Source organism: Cygnus olor, chromosome 17, assembly GCF_009769625.2.
Source record: "Cygnus olor isolate bCygOlo1 chromosome 17, bCygOlo1.pri.v2, whole genome shotgun sequence".
NCBI lineage: Eukaryota > Metazoa > Chordata > Aves > Anseriformes > Anatidae > Cygnus > Cygnus olor.
The window spans coordinates 12,429,987-12,447,106 of record NC_049185.1 but is presented as its reverse complement, the minus strand read 5'-3'; the positions used below and the strand labels follow the sequence as shown (position 1 = coordinate 12,447,106).

At 37.1% G+C, this 17,120-nt stretch overlaps 1 protein-coding gene across 1 annotated transcript in view; it reads left to right on the top strand.

Moving 5' to 3' along the window:
• The window catches only part of IFT81 (intraflagellar transport 81), a 44,118-nt gene extending 29,386 nt beyond the window's left edge, over window positions 1–14,732 (top strand). The window contains exons 11-18 of the mRNA XM_040577375.1: window positions 667–816; window positions 2,808–2,936; window positions 4,045–4,134; window positions 5,305–5,391; window positions 6,992–7,063; window positions 7,150–7,235; window positions 12,147–12,192; window positions 13,146–14,732. Of these exons, the coding sequence (XP_040433309.1) occupies window positions 667–816; window positions 2,808–2,936; window positions 4,045–4,134; window positions 5,305–5,391; window positions 6,992–7,063; window positions 7,150–7,235; window positions 12,147–12,192; window positions 13,146–13,328 (843 nt within the window). The 3' untranslated portion in view covers window positions 13,329–14,732. The remainder of the gene's footprint in view (window positions 1–666; window positions 817–2,807; window positions 2,937–4,044; window positions 4,135–5,304; window positions 5,392–6,991; window positions 7,064–7,149; window positions 7,236–12,146; window positions 12,193–13,145) is intronic.
• Window positions 14,733–17,120: the final 2,388 nt, after the last annotated feature.

Below are 17,120 nucleotides of genomic sequence, written 5' to 3'. Positions count from 1 at the left end.
GCTTAGTCTTTAATAAAAATGTACATTCTCCATTACATTAGATTGGGGTGAAACATACTGCATTTTTCTGCTTTAATTTCCCTGTTTTTAAAGTCTTAGCCTGTGATATCATTTAGTTCTGCAACAGTCAATGGAAGAGAACATAAAATTTTAACTATTGAGAACTAGCAGTTAAAAAAAAAAAAGATAATCTTTTTCCCATGCTCTGTTCTTTTCTATTTTTCTGCACTTTCTTACAATGTTTCTTGGTCTGCAGAGCTCTCTGCGGGTAGGCACTGCTGATCTGGTGCTCTTTTAAAAGTACAAATTACTATTACATTAACTTTTTATCATCCATGATTCTCAGAACATTTTGCAAACAGTGATTAGTTTTCCAGCTGTCAACTGGTGATGAGTAGAAGTGAATGATCTCCATATTTCAAATGAGTGAGCTGGGACATGGAGCGATATAGCCGGTTTTCTTAGCTCACACAGCAAACGGAGAGCTGGAAATAAGCAGACCCTGGGAATCCTTAATTCCAGTCCTCTGTTTTAAACCCTTAACCTTCAATATGAAGTCCAAATAGGATAATTACATTTTATATAGCAACAGTCAGTGATGAGGTCCTTTTTTGCTTTACATTGAATGACAAATGCTTTGATTTTCTCTCTTCTCTCTCATTCCAGTTTAAACACTATGTTAATAAGCTCCGGAGCAAGAACACATTTTATAAAAAGAAGCGACTGGAAATAGCAGAAATTACAGCTGAGTATGGTATCCTCCAGAGGACAGAAGAACTTCTAAAACAGCGCCACGAGGCTATTCAGCAGCAGTTGGTAATACAGGCATTTACTACTCCCACAGTCCATCATCCTTGCTTCCCTGATAACTAGCTATATAATAAGATAGATGCTGTTTTGTTAGTTTCTAATATATATCATCCTCAGTGCTCCTGCTGTCATTAGTCATTAGGGTACAAAATTTATTTTTGTCTGTTGACTATGCTAAGCTGCTGTACTTTATGTTCAGCAACTGTATTTTTTACAGGCAGTCATGAATGTTCTGCGATTTCTTAGAATGAGGGACTTGACCCTGCTTTTTGAAGTCAATGGTAAATCTTCACTAGCTCCAGTTAGAGCAAGGCTGGATTCTTAAATTAGTTTTTGGTAGCCGCATACATAGCAAGGGCTTTGAAAATAATATCAACAGCAAGTAGGATTCAAGTTACTGCTACGAAATATATAGCAATAATGTTTAAAAAAAAGAGGGGGCAGGAAGTAAAGATTCTATCCCCAGAAAATCTAGCAGAAAATGTGTTTCACAGTAAGTGAAAAATGATAAACTGGATGAATGATTTTTCTAGGCCAGAAGAGCAGAAATCTTTTTGGTCTTCTTAACTGTAACCGTACAGTTAATATACAATCATCCCAAACGCAGAGATTCACTTTTTAGTTCACAAAAATCAACTGCTGTAGAATTTTCTTTTAATATCAGTATTCTTGTTATCAAAATATTTAGTTGTTATTTATATCTGTTTTTGTTACATGTATATATTTTGCATTTTTAAAACGTAAAAAGTATTTGCTCAATTAAAAAAAAATACATAAAAGTCTGTGAAAAGATATTCACATAGTTGCAGTGGATGATGTCATGGTATTTCAGTAAGGCACTCATGTTTAATTAAAAATAAAACCAGAACTGCTACTGGGTAGAAAGAAGCACCTAAGCAGTAGGATCAGAGCTGTTCTCGTGATTGCTACTCAGCTAGGAGGGTGTGTGGATGTATGTTTTCACTTACAACGTGTTTATTTACAGCAGGATAACTAACATACACCAGTCATCTCACAATATAATCACCGCAGACAAAAAGCACTAGAAGCTTTTCTGTGATGCAGCTACACATGGTCAATACTATATTCCTATACGAGTCTGACCTTTTCTAAACTACCTCGTAGCAAAACCAAAGAGCTTTGACTTCATAACATTCTTGTTATCCGTAGGTTCGTGCCCGCTGCACCCTGCCAATTCTACATTCTTACCCTCAGATGACTAGTGCACACATTTTCCCTGTAATATCAAAGATACCTTTTCTAGCCTTGGGCACAATGGCCTGTCAGACTATACCCTGCTATTAAAGTCAAATTGCTCCCATCATAGTAGCAGTAGCTAATAGTAGATATAAATCTTTTCTTAAATGTATGGTTATAAAAGGTTTTTGAGGACAATGGACTTGGAGTTCACAGATCGACAACGCTTTTAAGAACGAATATTTTGCTTTTTAACAAATTGTGGATGCATAATCAACACCTAGCTTTCAAATTACAGCTCCTCCTTACATACTTAATGAGCAAGCATTGCTAAACAGCATTATGTCAGCATATAATTAAATGTAAGGTTTATGTAATATAATGCTGGAATTGTTAATTTGGCATTAGTATTACTATAATGAATACAGTGTTCACTTAGTTTAGCTTGACAGTTGTTTATAAAATAATTAGCTACATTGCATCTTCTGATTAAGCATCTGGATTTACAACTTGAGTTCCTTCAGAGCCTGACCTAAAGCTCACTTTACTTTGTGGAAACTTTCTGTTAATTTCATTGGGAGTTAGATGACAAAATAGTGGTGTATTATAGGAACTTGTTATTAGCTTGCTGTACAGGCACTAGATAAAAAGTCAGTTGTTGTAGCAGCTAAATTATTAATCACTTTCAAAATAAGTTGATTATGTTTCCACTTTCTTTACAGTGTTTCACCTCTTTGAAGGAATTTGCTTTATTACTCAGTTAATGGACTCTCACTCAGCATTTATTTGTGTGTTTGCAGCAAGCAATTGAAGACAAAAAAGGTATTTCTGGATATAGTTACACCCAGGAGGAGCTGGAAAGAGTATCTGCAGTAAAGAGTGAAATGGATGAAATGAAAGGCCGAACACTAGACAGCATGTCTGAAATGGTGATTTTTGTCTTAAATTGTTGTACTACTTCAATCTCAGTTATCTGGTTCCTCAGAGTATGAAACTAAGTTTAATATTTTTGGTTGGATTTTTCATTTTCCTTTAGTATATGTTTATATACAAAATAAGTATTTTCAAACAGTATAGACCTGCAAAGGTATCTTGGAAAGTTTTACTAAAATGTACATTTATTTTGATGAGTGAAGAAGAAATTTAGAATTATTAAAAAAAAAGAAAGAAAGAAAGAAAAAAGCATCTACTTCCCTCCTCTTCAGAAACAGTAGAGATATCAAGTCTTGGTTTTAACTTTTTTTGTGTGTTTGTGGTTTCATATTTGTTCTTGCACAGTATTTGAAAAGTTAAGAGGTTTGAATCTTTAACAGGATCTTTTTTTTCTTTGTATTGCTGGAGTTAAGCATTCATTAAAAACCAATATTTAGTATGCCCAAAGAGCTAAATATTTTTTCTTTTTCTCTGTAGCCTAACTTTCAATTATACTTAGATCTGTGGTCTTCCAACTTAATACATAGCCACAGAAGCAAAATAAAAGAGCCCAAAGCAAAATAGCGTTCTTTGAAATCATTAAGGCACATTACAAATAAAATGGTATAATTAAATAGAATGAATCTCAAATAGAAAGCTGGATAGAATTTGAATTTTCAGTATAAATATTTTAAAGTGGCTCTGTTTAAGCATGTTCAAATTTTATTTAACCTATGCAGGGTTTTTTGTTTGTTTGTTTTGTTTTGTTTTAAGGATCTCTTCTGTCAGTTCACGTCTATGCAGCTCCTTCATTTTTCCCCACTCCTTAAGTTGTTTAGGTGTCTGGCACATAGACTGTCTTCTGGACATGTCTGTGGTGTTCTCACTTCAAACAATGGGAACAGAATTTGTCTGGTTTGTGGTAATGACCCCACTGCAACATGGGCTCTTTCCCTTAATTAATTAGGCCTGTGCTTATATTATATTATACATAGTTCAGTCTCCTTGTGTCGTGTATTTTTTCTCTCCATATTTTGGTTTTCTTCTCTTTTCTTCTTACATTCCTAATAATATAAATGTAGTATTAATATATTATTAAAGTACACTATTTTGTCCCTCTATTAGGTAAAAAAACTGAATACTATGGTGGCAGAGAAGAAGTCCAGCCTAGCTCCTGTTATCAAAGAACTGAGACAACTGCGCCAGAAGTGCCAGGTTAGTAGAAAAACTTCAAAAAAGCTTTAAACAATGCTTGTTAATGAATTAGGGTAGGCAGCAGCAGACTCTGGGAGGCAGTCCTATGTTTTGCTCTGCAAATTTGTCCATGTAGTCAAGTGTTACAGTTACAGCAGGAGTTTATTGTACCTACAGACTTCTAGTGTTTATATGGATATGCACATCCTCTCCTTCATAAGGCACCAGTAACTTCATGGCAATGAAATTTAGAGGTTGAGCTAAGACCACATAAAAATGGAAGTCAGAATATGATTAGATTCCACTTATCAGACACCTAAATGCTTCAAATAATGCAAATCCCTTGTGTCTCATCAACTTTGTTTAATTGCACACCTTGTTTTGTGTGTTTTTTCTTGCCTTTGAAGTAGGTTTATTTTAATCTATTAAACCTTCCTCTCATTCTATGTAAATAAGGTCAAAATTACAAAGAAACATAATTTACAGCTCTCTGTTGTGTTGTACAAGGACATAATCAACTCTGAAGGAAAGCTGGAAATATCAGAATAGGTCAACAGTGATTTTTAACAAGCAACAAGAATGGAATTCTTAAAAGCTGACAGTACGGGCACAACATCAGGCAAATATTTTGTCCTTTATAGTAATTTCTAAAAAAATAATAATAATAAAATTTAATGACTATACCAGGGGAAAATTTAAAAAATCATGGTTCAAAATCATAGCAAAGTTAATTTTCAAATTAGTTTCAAAGCTTTTTCTGCTTTAAATGGATTGCAAATAATATTTCATTGATCTAAGACCTATATTAGTTTGTATGAATGACAGATTTCCCTCATTGCTATAGAAGTAAATAGAGCTATCAAATTCGTAAATTCTTAATTTTCAGTTTTGTAATTATATTTCCTTTCTTCTTGCAAACACTGCCTTGTCTACCACATTAAAGCTATGGCTGTGGCTGTAAAGAGGAAATTTGCATGCTATGTTGTGGTGTATGCAGCTGATCTGCCAGTATGCAGCTTTACCATGTGTAATAAATAATACCCACGTGCTGGTTAGTTTTATGTAAGCGCCGGTGAGTGTGCCAATAGCTGAGGTTGATGTGTGACACCAACAAGAACGGAGCCTGCTTGAATGTCACATGTCAGTCAGTTGAAACTTTATTTATGTACTCTTTTGCCCTTTTCACATAAGGAATTAACTCAAGAATGCGATGAAAAAAAAATCCAGTATGACAGTTGTGCTGCAGGGTTAGAGAGCAATCGCTCCACACTGGAACAGGTAAGATGGTGGCTTGGTCACACATATTAATAAATGCTGTGCAACGTGTTATTTATTATGGTTCAATACATTCCCTGTCTTCCCTCTTGATATGGAAGCTCACTGCAGGTGGAAATGAGTAAGTGGTGATCTACAGCTACATAAATCACGCATGAAGCTGCTGTGGACTAGCTCCAGTCCCACACATCTCCTGTTCTGAATAGCAGCAAATGAGCTCAGTGGTACATCAGTCCATCCACTGAAGTCCAGCACCGATTAGCAAAAGTATTGTAAAAGATCTATCTGCCAGAAATCCTGCTGACCTAATAGTATCTGTTAGGAAAGAATTTGACAATGAAATGGTAAGGATTAATTTGTGAAGACAAATCTTCAACTGCATTTAGCAGATTCACTACATTAGCGAAACCAATCCAATGGTTAATTAATGCACTGAAACCGATGGCAAGGATACTTCATTAAATGTGACTTGTCTTGCATTCTTGAAAATTATAGACAAAAATACTTTTTTTTTTTTTAATGCAGCCATGTAAGTATAGCTAAGAGCTTGTCTGTATGTAGTTTACATATTGCTTGAACTACAACACTTCTAGGAAGGGAGGTACCTAAACCAGTTCTATACTCTGATGTGGGGTCAGTATTAATGTATTTATATGAATCTGCTTTATCTCACTAGATTACCTCCTATGAACTTTATCTGGACTTGATTTCTCAAGGGTTTGCCAACATAAGGAATGTATTTCGCAATAAAAAAGGTGTACATTTAAAGTGTAGGTGCATATATAGATATTCTTTCCCTGCAATAAAAGTACCTCTGTATGGTTTAATCCAAGAATAATAAAAGAACATACAGATGAACCTACTATGAGGTAGACCTTCTTTAAGAACTATTTTGCAATATCAACCTAGGCTTTTTCCTTGGCAGACAAACCTTAGCCATGTTCTAACACACAATGACAATCAAGTCCACTGATTAGGCTGGACGTGACTGTTAGCAAACTTTTGCAGCAGAACTGGTGAATTCAGTTTTCCAGCTCATGGTCTGAAATTCGTACGGTGACACAGCTTTGGAGTTGACAACTTAATTGTGGCTTGGGAGTGCGTGAATTCCATTTGGATTACCAATATTCTTGGTATATTTTCTTGGACCATTTAGAGATGGGACTAGCCCCCGATCTCCTACCCCTCAACATAATTATTGATTGCTAATTGACATACTATCAGCCTGTCTATAGCTTCTAACATAAATTTTGCAGACATGTTCTAGGAAAGGAACCGTATTTTGCACTTCAGATGTGCTTAGAAACAAGACTTCTAGTAGTGCTTGTGAAATGTCTTGTAGAAGTCAGACTTATTAGTAAACAACAATTAACAGTCTTCTCTAACCATGACTGAAACTGCAAATCCAAAAATGTTACCCTTTTGGTTATCTTTCACATTAAAAGAGATTTCTGTAAAGCCCAAATATAAACATTTAAGAAATGATCAGTTCAGAATTATGCCTGTTTCTGTTATGGACTCTCATGGTTTATATAGCAACACAGGGCATGTACTATGGACTTTGAGTTATGTTATCCATTGAAATCTTATTCCTGTACTACAGGAAGTGAAAGGACTCCTTGAGGAGTGCATTCAGGAAGAAAGCAACTACCGTTATGTAAACTGCATGAAGAGGGTAAGATCACAGGAAGGACTAAATCGTTCTTTGTGAAATGAAATAGGAATTATATATTTTTAAAACATTTGTGTCTTTGTTTATAGAATCTAGAAATACAGCTACAACGTGCTAAAGAAGAAATGAAGACATACGTCTCCCAAGATCCTCAGGAGAGACGAAAGGCAATTCGGTAAATGGATTATTGTGTTTCCTTGTGTTAACTCAAGGGATATTCATGAACTGAGACTGAAGTTAGGAATTTTCTCACTGGCATTTGAACTGAAGGAGTTCACCTGATAAATTTAGAAACACTATAATAATCTAAAAATAAGCGTCTTGAATTCCAGTATATACTGTTGTAAACCTATGAATTCTCTCAGACATACCAAAAGATTTTCCCTTCCTGCTGGAGATTATAGGCCCCAGATAGTGGTTTTAACTTGCAGCCCCTGCTGGCAAAGGCTCAGAAAAGCTGTGCTTCAGCTAGGTCCCGCAGGAAGTGTGGCTCTACCAGACATAATGCCTCTGCCAGGTCTGTACCAAGACTCCAACATGCAGGAGCTGGTCTACCACCTCTCAAAGACGGCAACCACGTGCTGCCCTCAGATTCTGGCCACTTCTTACAAATCTTTCAGGTGTAATAGCTATCACCATCCCTAGTACAGAAATGGAGGACTGCGTAGACACATCCTAAATGCATTTTGGTTTGCTACTCTTTGCAGTTTTCACTAGGGACAGAATGATTCATGTTCCACACCGTCACAGTAACCTTCATTTTTACACTCAATTTAATTGACAGAACGGTTGCTTCAGACTGAGAGGTTTTTCAGGACCCCTTGCCTTTGTCTGGTAGGAAGAGAAACAGAAAAGGTTATGAATTGAGCTGATAAATTATTTTGTGTAGTTTTCCATTTCAAATAGTGCAGTCTTGCCAAAAAGATTGAAATGTTTTTTGAGAATGAGGTATTTTGGTTTAATTATCTGTGCAAAGAAATCTAAATATTACCATGTCATACAGATTTTTATGCTTTACAACATACCAAATATTTTTGTAAAAGTATCCTGTTTAAAACTGTGTATATATTAAATCTTTTAATACATTATAAAAGTTGAAACAAAATTTAGGCCATAAAGTCTACAGGCTGGTTCAGCCCCCACCAAATTAAAAACCATATTAAAAACCAATTAAAAACCATAATGAAATGTTTTTAACTTTCATTTGATAACAGTGTGAAAATACCTGTTTTAATCTTCATATTTTTTTTAATTTTAGAAATTTGTATGAAATAGCAATTCTGTTTTCCAGCTAGTTTTATTTTTGACCAAAAAAAAATCTTAAATCCTAGTTGTCAACAAACTGAGCAAGTTTAAATTATTGTGACTAGATTTATGAAGTTGTCTGTGGCTTTCACACAATAGTGTTTGTCAGTCATGAAAACATTTACCCAAACAGTAGATTTGTCGTAGTAAAATTAAGGTCTGCTGTGTTAGACCAAGAAGTCTGTTTTTGTTTTTTGTTTGTTTGTTTTTGTTTTACTTTTTAATGAATGGAATGAGTGAAAAACACTCTGATCTTTTGAAAGTAGGATTGGGCCTCCTTAACAGTGCAGTGACACTGTATAAAGGAATCTCTGCAGTGTACACCATTTTTAGTTCAGTGCAGAGGGGACAACAGCTCTGCCTTGTACCTCTCCATCTCACAACCTGCATCAGTCAGCATTCCTACAGTTTGCTTTATTGTGTAGGCTTTAAAAAGCCACAGCAATATCAATCTTTGACGCGAGGCCTCTTCCTAAAATTCCTGCATTTGTATTTCAGAGACGTGACAGATTGTTGCTTGAGATCTGTATAAACTGTCATGTCAGAGCTGTGGTTCATGTACAGCTTTCTGTGCAACGTGCCAAAATGCTTCGCAAAATCGTCCCATTCAGAAAACAATTTAAAGACATGACTGAGTGGTAAAGCAAAGACAAAACTAAATTAGATAAATAATAATCATTCTGCATTTCATTTTAAAGCTTTAGACAATCCATCATGCAGATGTCACAGCAGGAAAACAGAACCACTAGTTGTTTATCACTTCTTAAAGAAGATGGAAGAATAAGTTAATTTCCCAAGATATCTGTTCTCTTAGGTCTCTACCTCTCAGAACAATTTCTGGACAGTTCTCTTGGAGTGGTGGCAGCTAGGGAAGCAACCGTAAGTTGGTAGTAAACACAGAATCATAGAATGGTTTGGGTTGGAAGGGACCTTAAAGATCATCTAGTTCCAATCCACCTGCCAGGGATACCTTCTACTAGATCAGGTTTCCCCATCCAACCTGGCAAACAGTCAAATATCATTCAGTATCACTTCAGGCAATTTCTTCACTCATTGGGGAAGTGGAGTGAAAAAAGGCAGTACTTGATAGCTAAGATTTTACGGGCTCTGGAGTGGCACCATTGATAGAGACAGCCACATGTCAATGAGAAAACTACAAGGATTCTGTCAAGAGACACTGAGAGATGAGATCTTCTCCTCTGTCAGATCCTTCGTGAACTAGAAATTGTCCTGATGCACCTTGAGAGTGGTACCAGTGGAGCTGCATCTTCTGCTGTTCTAGAACATGAAGCAGAAGTTGCTAGGAAATGAAAGGCTAGATTAATATCCATCATAGAGGCCTTCTGCAAGGATCCAAGGCATGAAAATATTTAAATACTATGCAGAAAACAATGAAGGAAAAATAAGAGTAAGAAATTAATTAAAACCAATAATATTATGGTGAGAGAAAAAAAAGATGTAAAGATAGAAAGTGAGTGGAGGCTAAGAAGCCTATTACTCTCATAAAATAATAGAATGCTGAAGGATGAAAAAGATTTATTGAATGAAAGCAGATAAAACAACAAAATGAAGCAGAAGGGTAAAAAGAGAAATAGCTGTGAGAAAAATCTTAGTGATGATGTGAACATTCATTAGTATGAAAGGCAGCAGAGCTCAGCCAAGCAGCTGAGAGGAAATGCGGGTCAAGCAGCAGGCACTGGCCTTTTATGGCCTTGCAGGGAAGGGGAGGGTCTGAGTTTATTCACAAATGTTAAGCAAAAAAATGCTCCAGCTCAAACACTTGTGACAGAAACATCCACAATATCGATACTCACGCAGACAAGCCCCCAAATCCAAATGCTGGAATTAAGGGCGAGTCCAGCTATGTCATTCCAGGTATGGTGAGGAGAATGTGAACAGAGCATTACCACTCTCTCTGCTGTCCCTGCTTCACTTGCTAGCTGTGGGCACAGAAGCTAGAGAAATTATTCCTCTCACGGTGACTACACACATTTCTGACCTTCCGTAAGAGGCTGCAGACCAGTTCTGTTTAAATGAATTACAACAAAGTTCAATATAGAGATTTTTACAAAAAATGAGAAGATAACAAAATGTTTCTAGACATCATTTTAGAATGTGAATGTATTTTTCAGCAGGCACTGGAATGTAAACGGAGTAAAAACGAACCATAAATAGAACAGCACTTTCCTAACAACGTATTGAGCAAAAAATGTCTTAATTCCAACACTCTTTTTTTTTGAACATAAACTCTCTGTTCCGTGGAGTCAGTTCTTAGGAATGTGAAAAGTTAATTTTCTTCTCTAAAAATAGAAGTTTGTGTTTTTTTTAAATGAAGTTATCAAGTTGCATTCTTTCCAGTCATCATTATAAATAGTAAAGAAAAACTTACTAGGAAAGACATCTTATTTTCTGATGATTACTTCGAAAATTCTATTAAAGAAAAAAAAAGCACATGTTCTTGAGGCCAAATGTGTGTGAACATATGCTGTGCGCCAGTGGAAATAAGAAGATTCAGTGTTGCTCTGATTTGGTGAGGATTGCTAGGGATCAGCTGCGTCTGCACAGCACTTGGAGCAGTCTCAAGACTGCTCTGATTTGTTCTGGCTAGAATTGTCCGAGAGTGACAGATCATAAAATGATCCAGCTGCATTCCTTGCACATCCCTTCTGCAGGGAGTATGGCAGGCAGGACCAGGTGGCCTGGGGCCCAAGTGCTCCAGTTGAAATTCTGGAGTAGCTCATAGAAATAGAAGGAAGGGATATAAGAAACATGATGCATTGGTTCTACGCTGCTGCTCACTATGCTGTAGCAAAACTTCACACTGATAGCAGAAAGGCTGGTATTTCTTTCTGGAAATTAGGATTTCTCTATGCTAAGTTCTTCTATCCTGAGCAATTTGAAAAGTTCTTTAGATGAACTGAGTTTATTTCTTACTCCACTGGCAAACTCTCAACCTCTAAGTGTGCCATGACACGTGAAATACAGTAATTTATTTTTAGATTGTTATTGTCCTATTTCAAAAACAAACAAACAAACAAAAACACACAGTAATGCATCTGAATCATGCCATTATGGTTTGCAATATTGTATTGTCAGGTTTCATGTATTAAGTTTGCCTGTGTCAGAAAGCGACCCAGCCACTTGTTACAGACAAAGGTGTACAGCCAAGATTTTTAATAATGAATGTCAACAGTTACGCTTCTAAACCTATATTTAGGCACCTAAATGTGACGGCTGTCTTCTGAAGGTGAGGGACACACAGCAGTTCCATCGCAGTGTCTGGATTTGTCAAACCTGGACTGAACTACTATTCTTCGTTCCTGTATTTTCCCAGTAATTCTAATGCTACATTTGTGGCAATTAAGGGCTGTGGATTTGTAAACTCTGATGTTTGTACAAATTAGGGCCAAGGGCTAAGCTTAGAATACCACTAGCATAAATACATCATTAAAAAGGGATCAAGTATGTCTTATCTAAACGATCTTGCTGTTGTCTTCAAGTTGGAAGCAGCAGCAATTATGCCTGCTTTGAAAATGGAAGGGATTTTATCCAATACCACTTTTGCCAACTGCACAACTGAGAGAATCAAAGCAATCCCTGATTTCAAGGATATGTTGTCTAATGACAAAAAGGTTTCTTCATGCTTCCTCTTCTATCTATGTACGAACCTCCTAATACCGTCAGTATTTTCCATGTTTTCATCATGTCTGTCCTACTGTACTCTTTCCTATTATATAAAACCAAATAAAATCATAATAAAATTATCGTATATTTCCTTTAGAGAGCAGTATACACGAATGATCCTTGAGCAAGAAAACCTGGGGAAGGTAAGAATGAGGTTTTTACCCTGTAAAAACATCGTACAGTTCATATTTTTGTGGGCCTTACTACCAAATGTTGTGGTCAGTCTTTTATAAAAAGCATATTGCAGCCTACAAAGAAAATTCCATTACTGCTGGCAATGGTAATTAATACCCTGAAAAGAGATCATGCTAGCTCTTCAGGGCTTGCTTTCCTGCAGAGTATAGCATGAGCCACTTGTAAAAGATAGTCAAACAGCTTAATGTGACAGCACATTCCCTGTAAACCATTTGGATAAGAAACTGAAACATGGACATAACAAACTGTGCCAGCTCAAATTTTATGTTGTATATAAAGCAACCCGTTGAAGACAATAAATTTTGAGCCTGTCAGCTTTATCACTGTTATTAAAGGCCACGGGATCATCATTGAAGCAGTGTTAAACAAAAGCAGTTGTCCATTTTTAATCTTGTATGAAGCTCAGATCAGCACGGAAGAGGTTAGGCTTACCATTCATGCTAAACATCGTTCTTTTATTAGTTTCCTTTTTATGAGTCAGTCTGTGAGTGATTTTTGCAGGTTTGGGCTACCTCTATTAATGATCAATAGCAGGTTTTGCTGTGAAGCATTAATTTCATGTTTATAATATGATCATATGAATGCATTGCAGGCTGCAACTTGACACTGCAAGAGCTCTGTATGGAAATAAACTCAGATTTTTACCATAACTTCTCAAATATATGAGACCATTATTTAGACGGTTTTAAGGCACTGAAAGGATTGTCAATCCATACAAAGCAGATAGATAAGTCCCAGGTGCTGATTCATTTATTGCTTGCAAGGAGTGTTAGTAACTTGAACAAAAGGTAATAATATTTCAGTAGCGTATAAAAATCCTTGTCATTCCAAGCTGCCTTTGTAAGCAATTTTTGTGGTATAAAACCGTTCCAGTAATCTAATATTTTTGTATTTCTAACAGAAATTACGAGAGAAGCAGAAAGTTGTACGGGAAACTCATGGGCCAAATATGAAGCAAATTAAAATGTGGCAGGACTTTGAGCAGTTAATGGAATGTAAGAGAGAATGTTTTCTAAAACAACAAAATCAAACAGCCATTGGTCAAGTCATTCAGGAAGGAGGTAAAGATAGGCTTGTATTATGAATTCTGCCTTCTTTATACCAGCATAAAGTGGGAAGACAGTGTATTGACTTCTTAAAGGTAACCTCTTACTCAACATTGTTGCTTTCATCATTTCTGTAAAAATTTGTTGTACTTTATTTAGTTTTGGTGGATAAACAAGGAGGGCAACTAAGCACTCGATGAAGTTTTTCCTCCATTGTTTAAGTGACAACAAAACATGGTTAGGAAGATCTGTTATGAAATCTGCACTAGGGTGAACCTCATCATAAATCTGTTTTATGAGTCTGGGAATGGCATGCATCTGCAGAGAGATCAAAGGAAAAAAAATCCTCTTCCAGGGTCACGGAAAACTTATGTAATTGCTCTGCTCCTTATTCTGTATCTCTAAGATTACATTTTTGCAAGGTCTGGGACTCAATATTGTATAATTGTGGACCTCCTGGCTTGGCCCTCTCCTTCCCTATTGTCTTTATTCATCTAGTGTGACTGGCAAGAATGAAGCCATTTTCTGTCTGAGCTGCACAGACCTTGCCTGCACACTCCTAGTCATACTTTCCTTGCATGGCTGAGTTAAACTGATTGTGCTTCCAGGAGACAGTTCAGTGCTACAGTGTCAGGAGTAGGTTCTGAGAACAATTACTTGGATTCTGAGCTTTTTTCCATTGTCTCTTGTTGGTTTTAACAAATGCGGTTTTTCTTGCACATATACCTTTTTCTCATTTTTCTTAGTTGTCCACCTGAAAGTGCTAACTGTGGTCCCCTAAAGGCTTTCTCCACTGAGGGCATTTTGCTGTTTTATCTGTGCAGTATGGTTCCAGAGTGGTTGCACTACCCAAAGAGGGACATCCCAGGGATGGAAGACTATCGGTGGATGTAAATATGGCACAGTGGTTCCTGTATACGTCCGGCTGTGCCAAACAGGTAGATATGCAAGGCTCCCTCATACTCTGGCTTTAACCTGTGAGCCACAGGCAACTTCCATTGCCCTTAAAATTGCATCGTGAGACCCATGGCTGACCCAGGGTAAAAGGAATGCAGATGGGGCTTGAAACTGTCCCTCACGCTTCATCATTTCTGATGAGCGCCTCTTAGTCACAATCAAAGACTAGAAGCAGAGAGATAAGTCTGGGTGACGAGAACTCCTGCTGTTCTTCTTTAGTCTCTTGGCTTACTGAATTTCTATATAGTTTTTTTTTTCTTCTTATTTTTTTTCTTTTTCCTGCCTAAAGTAGAGTGGACTTTATCACTGATAGTTCTTTCAGGTGTAGTTTGGACACAAAAAATTATTTAGCTTTCTCTGACACCTGCCTATGAAATCTGCTGCTGTTTTCTCTATCAAGAGAGTCTGGTAACTGTATAGGTCCTAGTTTGCCTTTACATTAAATATATTTGTTAACAGAACTAAAATAAAATATGATGACTCCATTTTGGCTGTATGGTTTTATTTTTCACATTTTGTAGGTAAAAGAAGTAATAGAAAGTAAATTCTTTGTGACAAGTTTCTTGCTGGGCTACAGGAAAAAGAGGTTTGAAAAGCTCAGGGTCATTTAATGACATTTATTTCAGATGCCCCCCAAAAGGCTCAAAACCCCACTAATGCTTAAGGAGCACGTCCACAGATGCTCAGGACATCCTCATGTAAGCCCTCCCACACTGCCGAATAGCTGAAGATAGTCTTTCTCAACAGCTGCATGCTAATCTTTCCCATGACAAGGAGAAGCAGCGCATTCTCCCCTACACACATTTTCAGGGAGCGTGGAGGGAAGGCCACTGTGTGGGACACAGGCACAGGTAGAGTTAGCCAAAGTGAGGGGAAGGCGATGCGTTGCCACCAGAGGCTGCTTCCAGGATGGCAGCAAGAGAACAGGCTGGAGTAAGACACTGAAGGGAGACCATATCAATCAGAAAGGGAGAAGCTCAGGAAAAAAGCATGTGCAGACTACACAGTGTGGGCACAGCCATCTCTAGAGACATCTGTAAATTTTCTCCTTGCTAGCCCCGTACCATCATTACCATACATCACCTGCATTGCACTGTAGAGCCTGTTGGTCTGAAGAAGGTTACGGGAGTCACGTACCTGGACTTCCAAATGAGGGGTTTGCTGAATGCTTGCCCACAATAGTAAAATAACATAGACATCTAGACATAAGACGCTGAAAACTTGGGATAACCACCAAAAACGGGCATCTAAGTTACTTAGGATGCAGTGCTGGAGGACTGCCTGTAGTTCAAAGCCACCAGAAAGGGGGGCGGGAGGGGGGAAAGGGGATTTCATACATTTCAATTCAAAACTTTTACCAAAATCCTAAAAGCTCCATTTGACTAGACCATTTATGCAGAGATTTATTATGTGGATTAGTCTGCTGCCCAGGAAAAAGTAATGCTTTTGAAATTCATAGCAGTGATGTAGAGTAAGACAGTGTAATCATTTTCTGTTTTTCAGTTCAGAGTTACCCTAAAAATAGTTCATCTTTCTTCCTTGTAAAAACAGTTTATTGCTAGTTACTCAACGATGACGTGATTGTTGCTCTGATCTGATTAGTGCTCTGTCATTTGTACTGCACCAAGAAAGGGCACACAGATTATACACTACAGCAGCAGCAAAATTACTTTCTGAGACGAAGCAGAAAATCATAATAACTGTTATGAAAAGAAAATTGGAAAAACTCGAAAGCTATTTTTAGCTTTTATGTAAGTGGACATTTAATACATGCAAATTTAATGGATTCTGTTCACTGGCTTTTCCACATAGTTTGGGATTTGATGGGAGCATTCAAAAATCTTTGACTGAGTTTTGCAGTTGTATCTTTACTTCCTAACTTGCAACAAAAAGCTTACTTCTATTTTTTTTTTCCTTTGTTATTACTAATAGTCTAGCTGGTTAATTAATAAGATTAAACATACCATAGAGAAAAACACCTGCCTTTCCCTTGTGAAGGCTGAAATAAATAAAAAATGTGCACAGTTAAACTTGGGGTCTCAGCACTTACCAAATTTCTTCCATTTGGAACACCGATCAGAGCAGGCACTTATGAGCAGCAGCTTACTTTGCTTCAAAAGGCTTCTCCTTATCTTTATCCAGAACTGGATGAGAAAGTATTCCAGCTATAAAAACTCCTGTAGTGTTGTGCAGCTTTGCATTAGTTAGTTACGTTGACGTCAACTGTCCCTAGAGCCACAGGAGATTTGCACATAGAGCTAAGAAATGAAATAGTTACAGGCATCAGAAATAAGCATGAGAAAACAGTACATTTACTGTAGTATTTAACTAGCCATTTTATCATCTGGAGATCAGATTATTTTGTTTATATTAACAGTACCATTTTACCTCCATATGAGCTATAGTAAGTAAAGTAAATGTTCTTAGGCTTCCTTAAGTAACCCAACTCTATGAATACTTACTTGTACACCTTTATTCGCATAGGTATTACTACTAGTGAAGTCATATATATAGTTGCCTACAGACATCACAGTTAGGTGCTGCTATTGTGTTTTATTATGTTTAAATATAGTGATTTCCAGAGCTTTCTTGATAAGGCTTTCCTACAGCTGTGATGCTGATCACTGTTACAAAATACAATACGGCAGAAGTATTTAGAACAGTTCAGAGCCTAGAAAACGGCCTTATGATGAGCATGAAAAACTCCTCTCCGAATGACTTGCTGGTTCAGGAGCTGGAAATGAAGTAGAGAGCTTTTTTTTCCTTAGATCACTGTTTCTTGTCTGGCCCAAATCAACAGCGACTGAAAGTTCACTGTTATACCCAGTGGCTGTCCTCAGCAAGTGCTCAAAGCCGAGCAACTTGGCAGCATC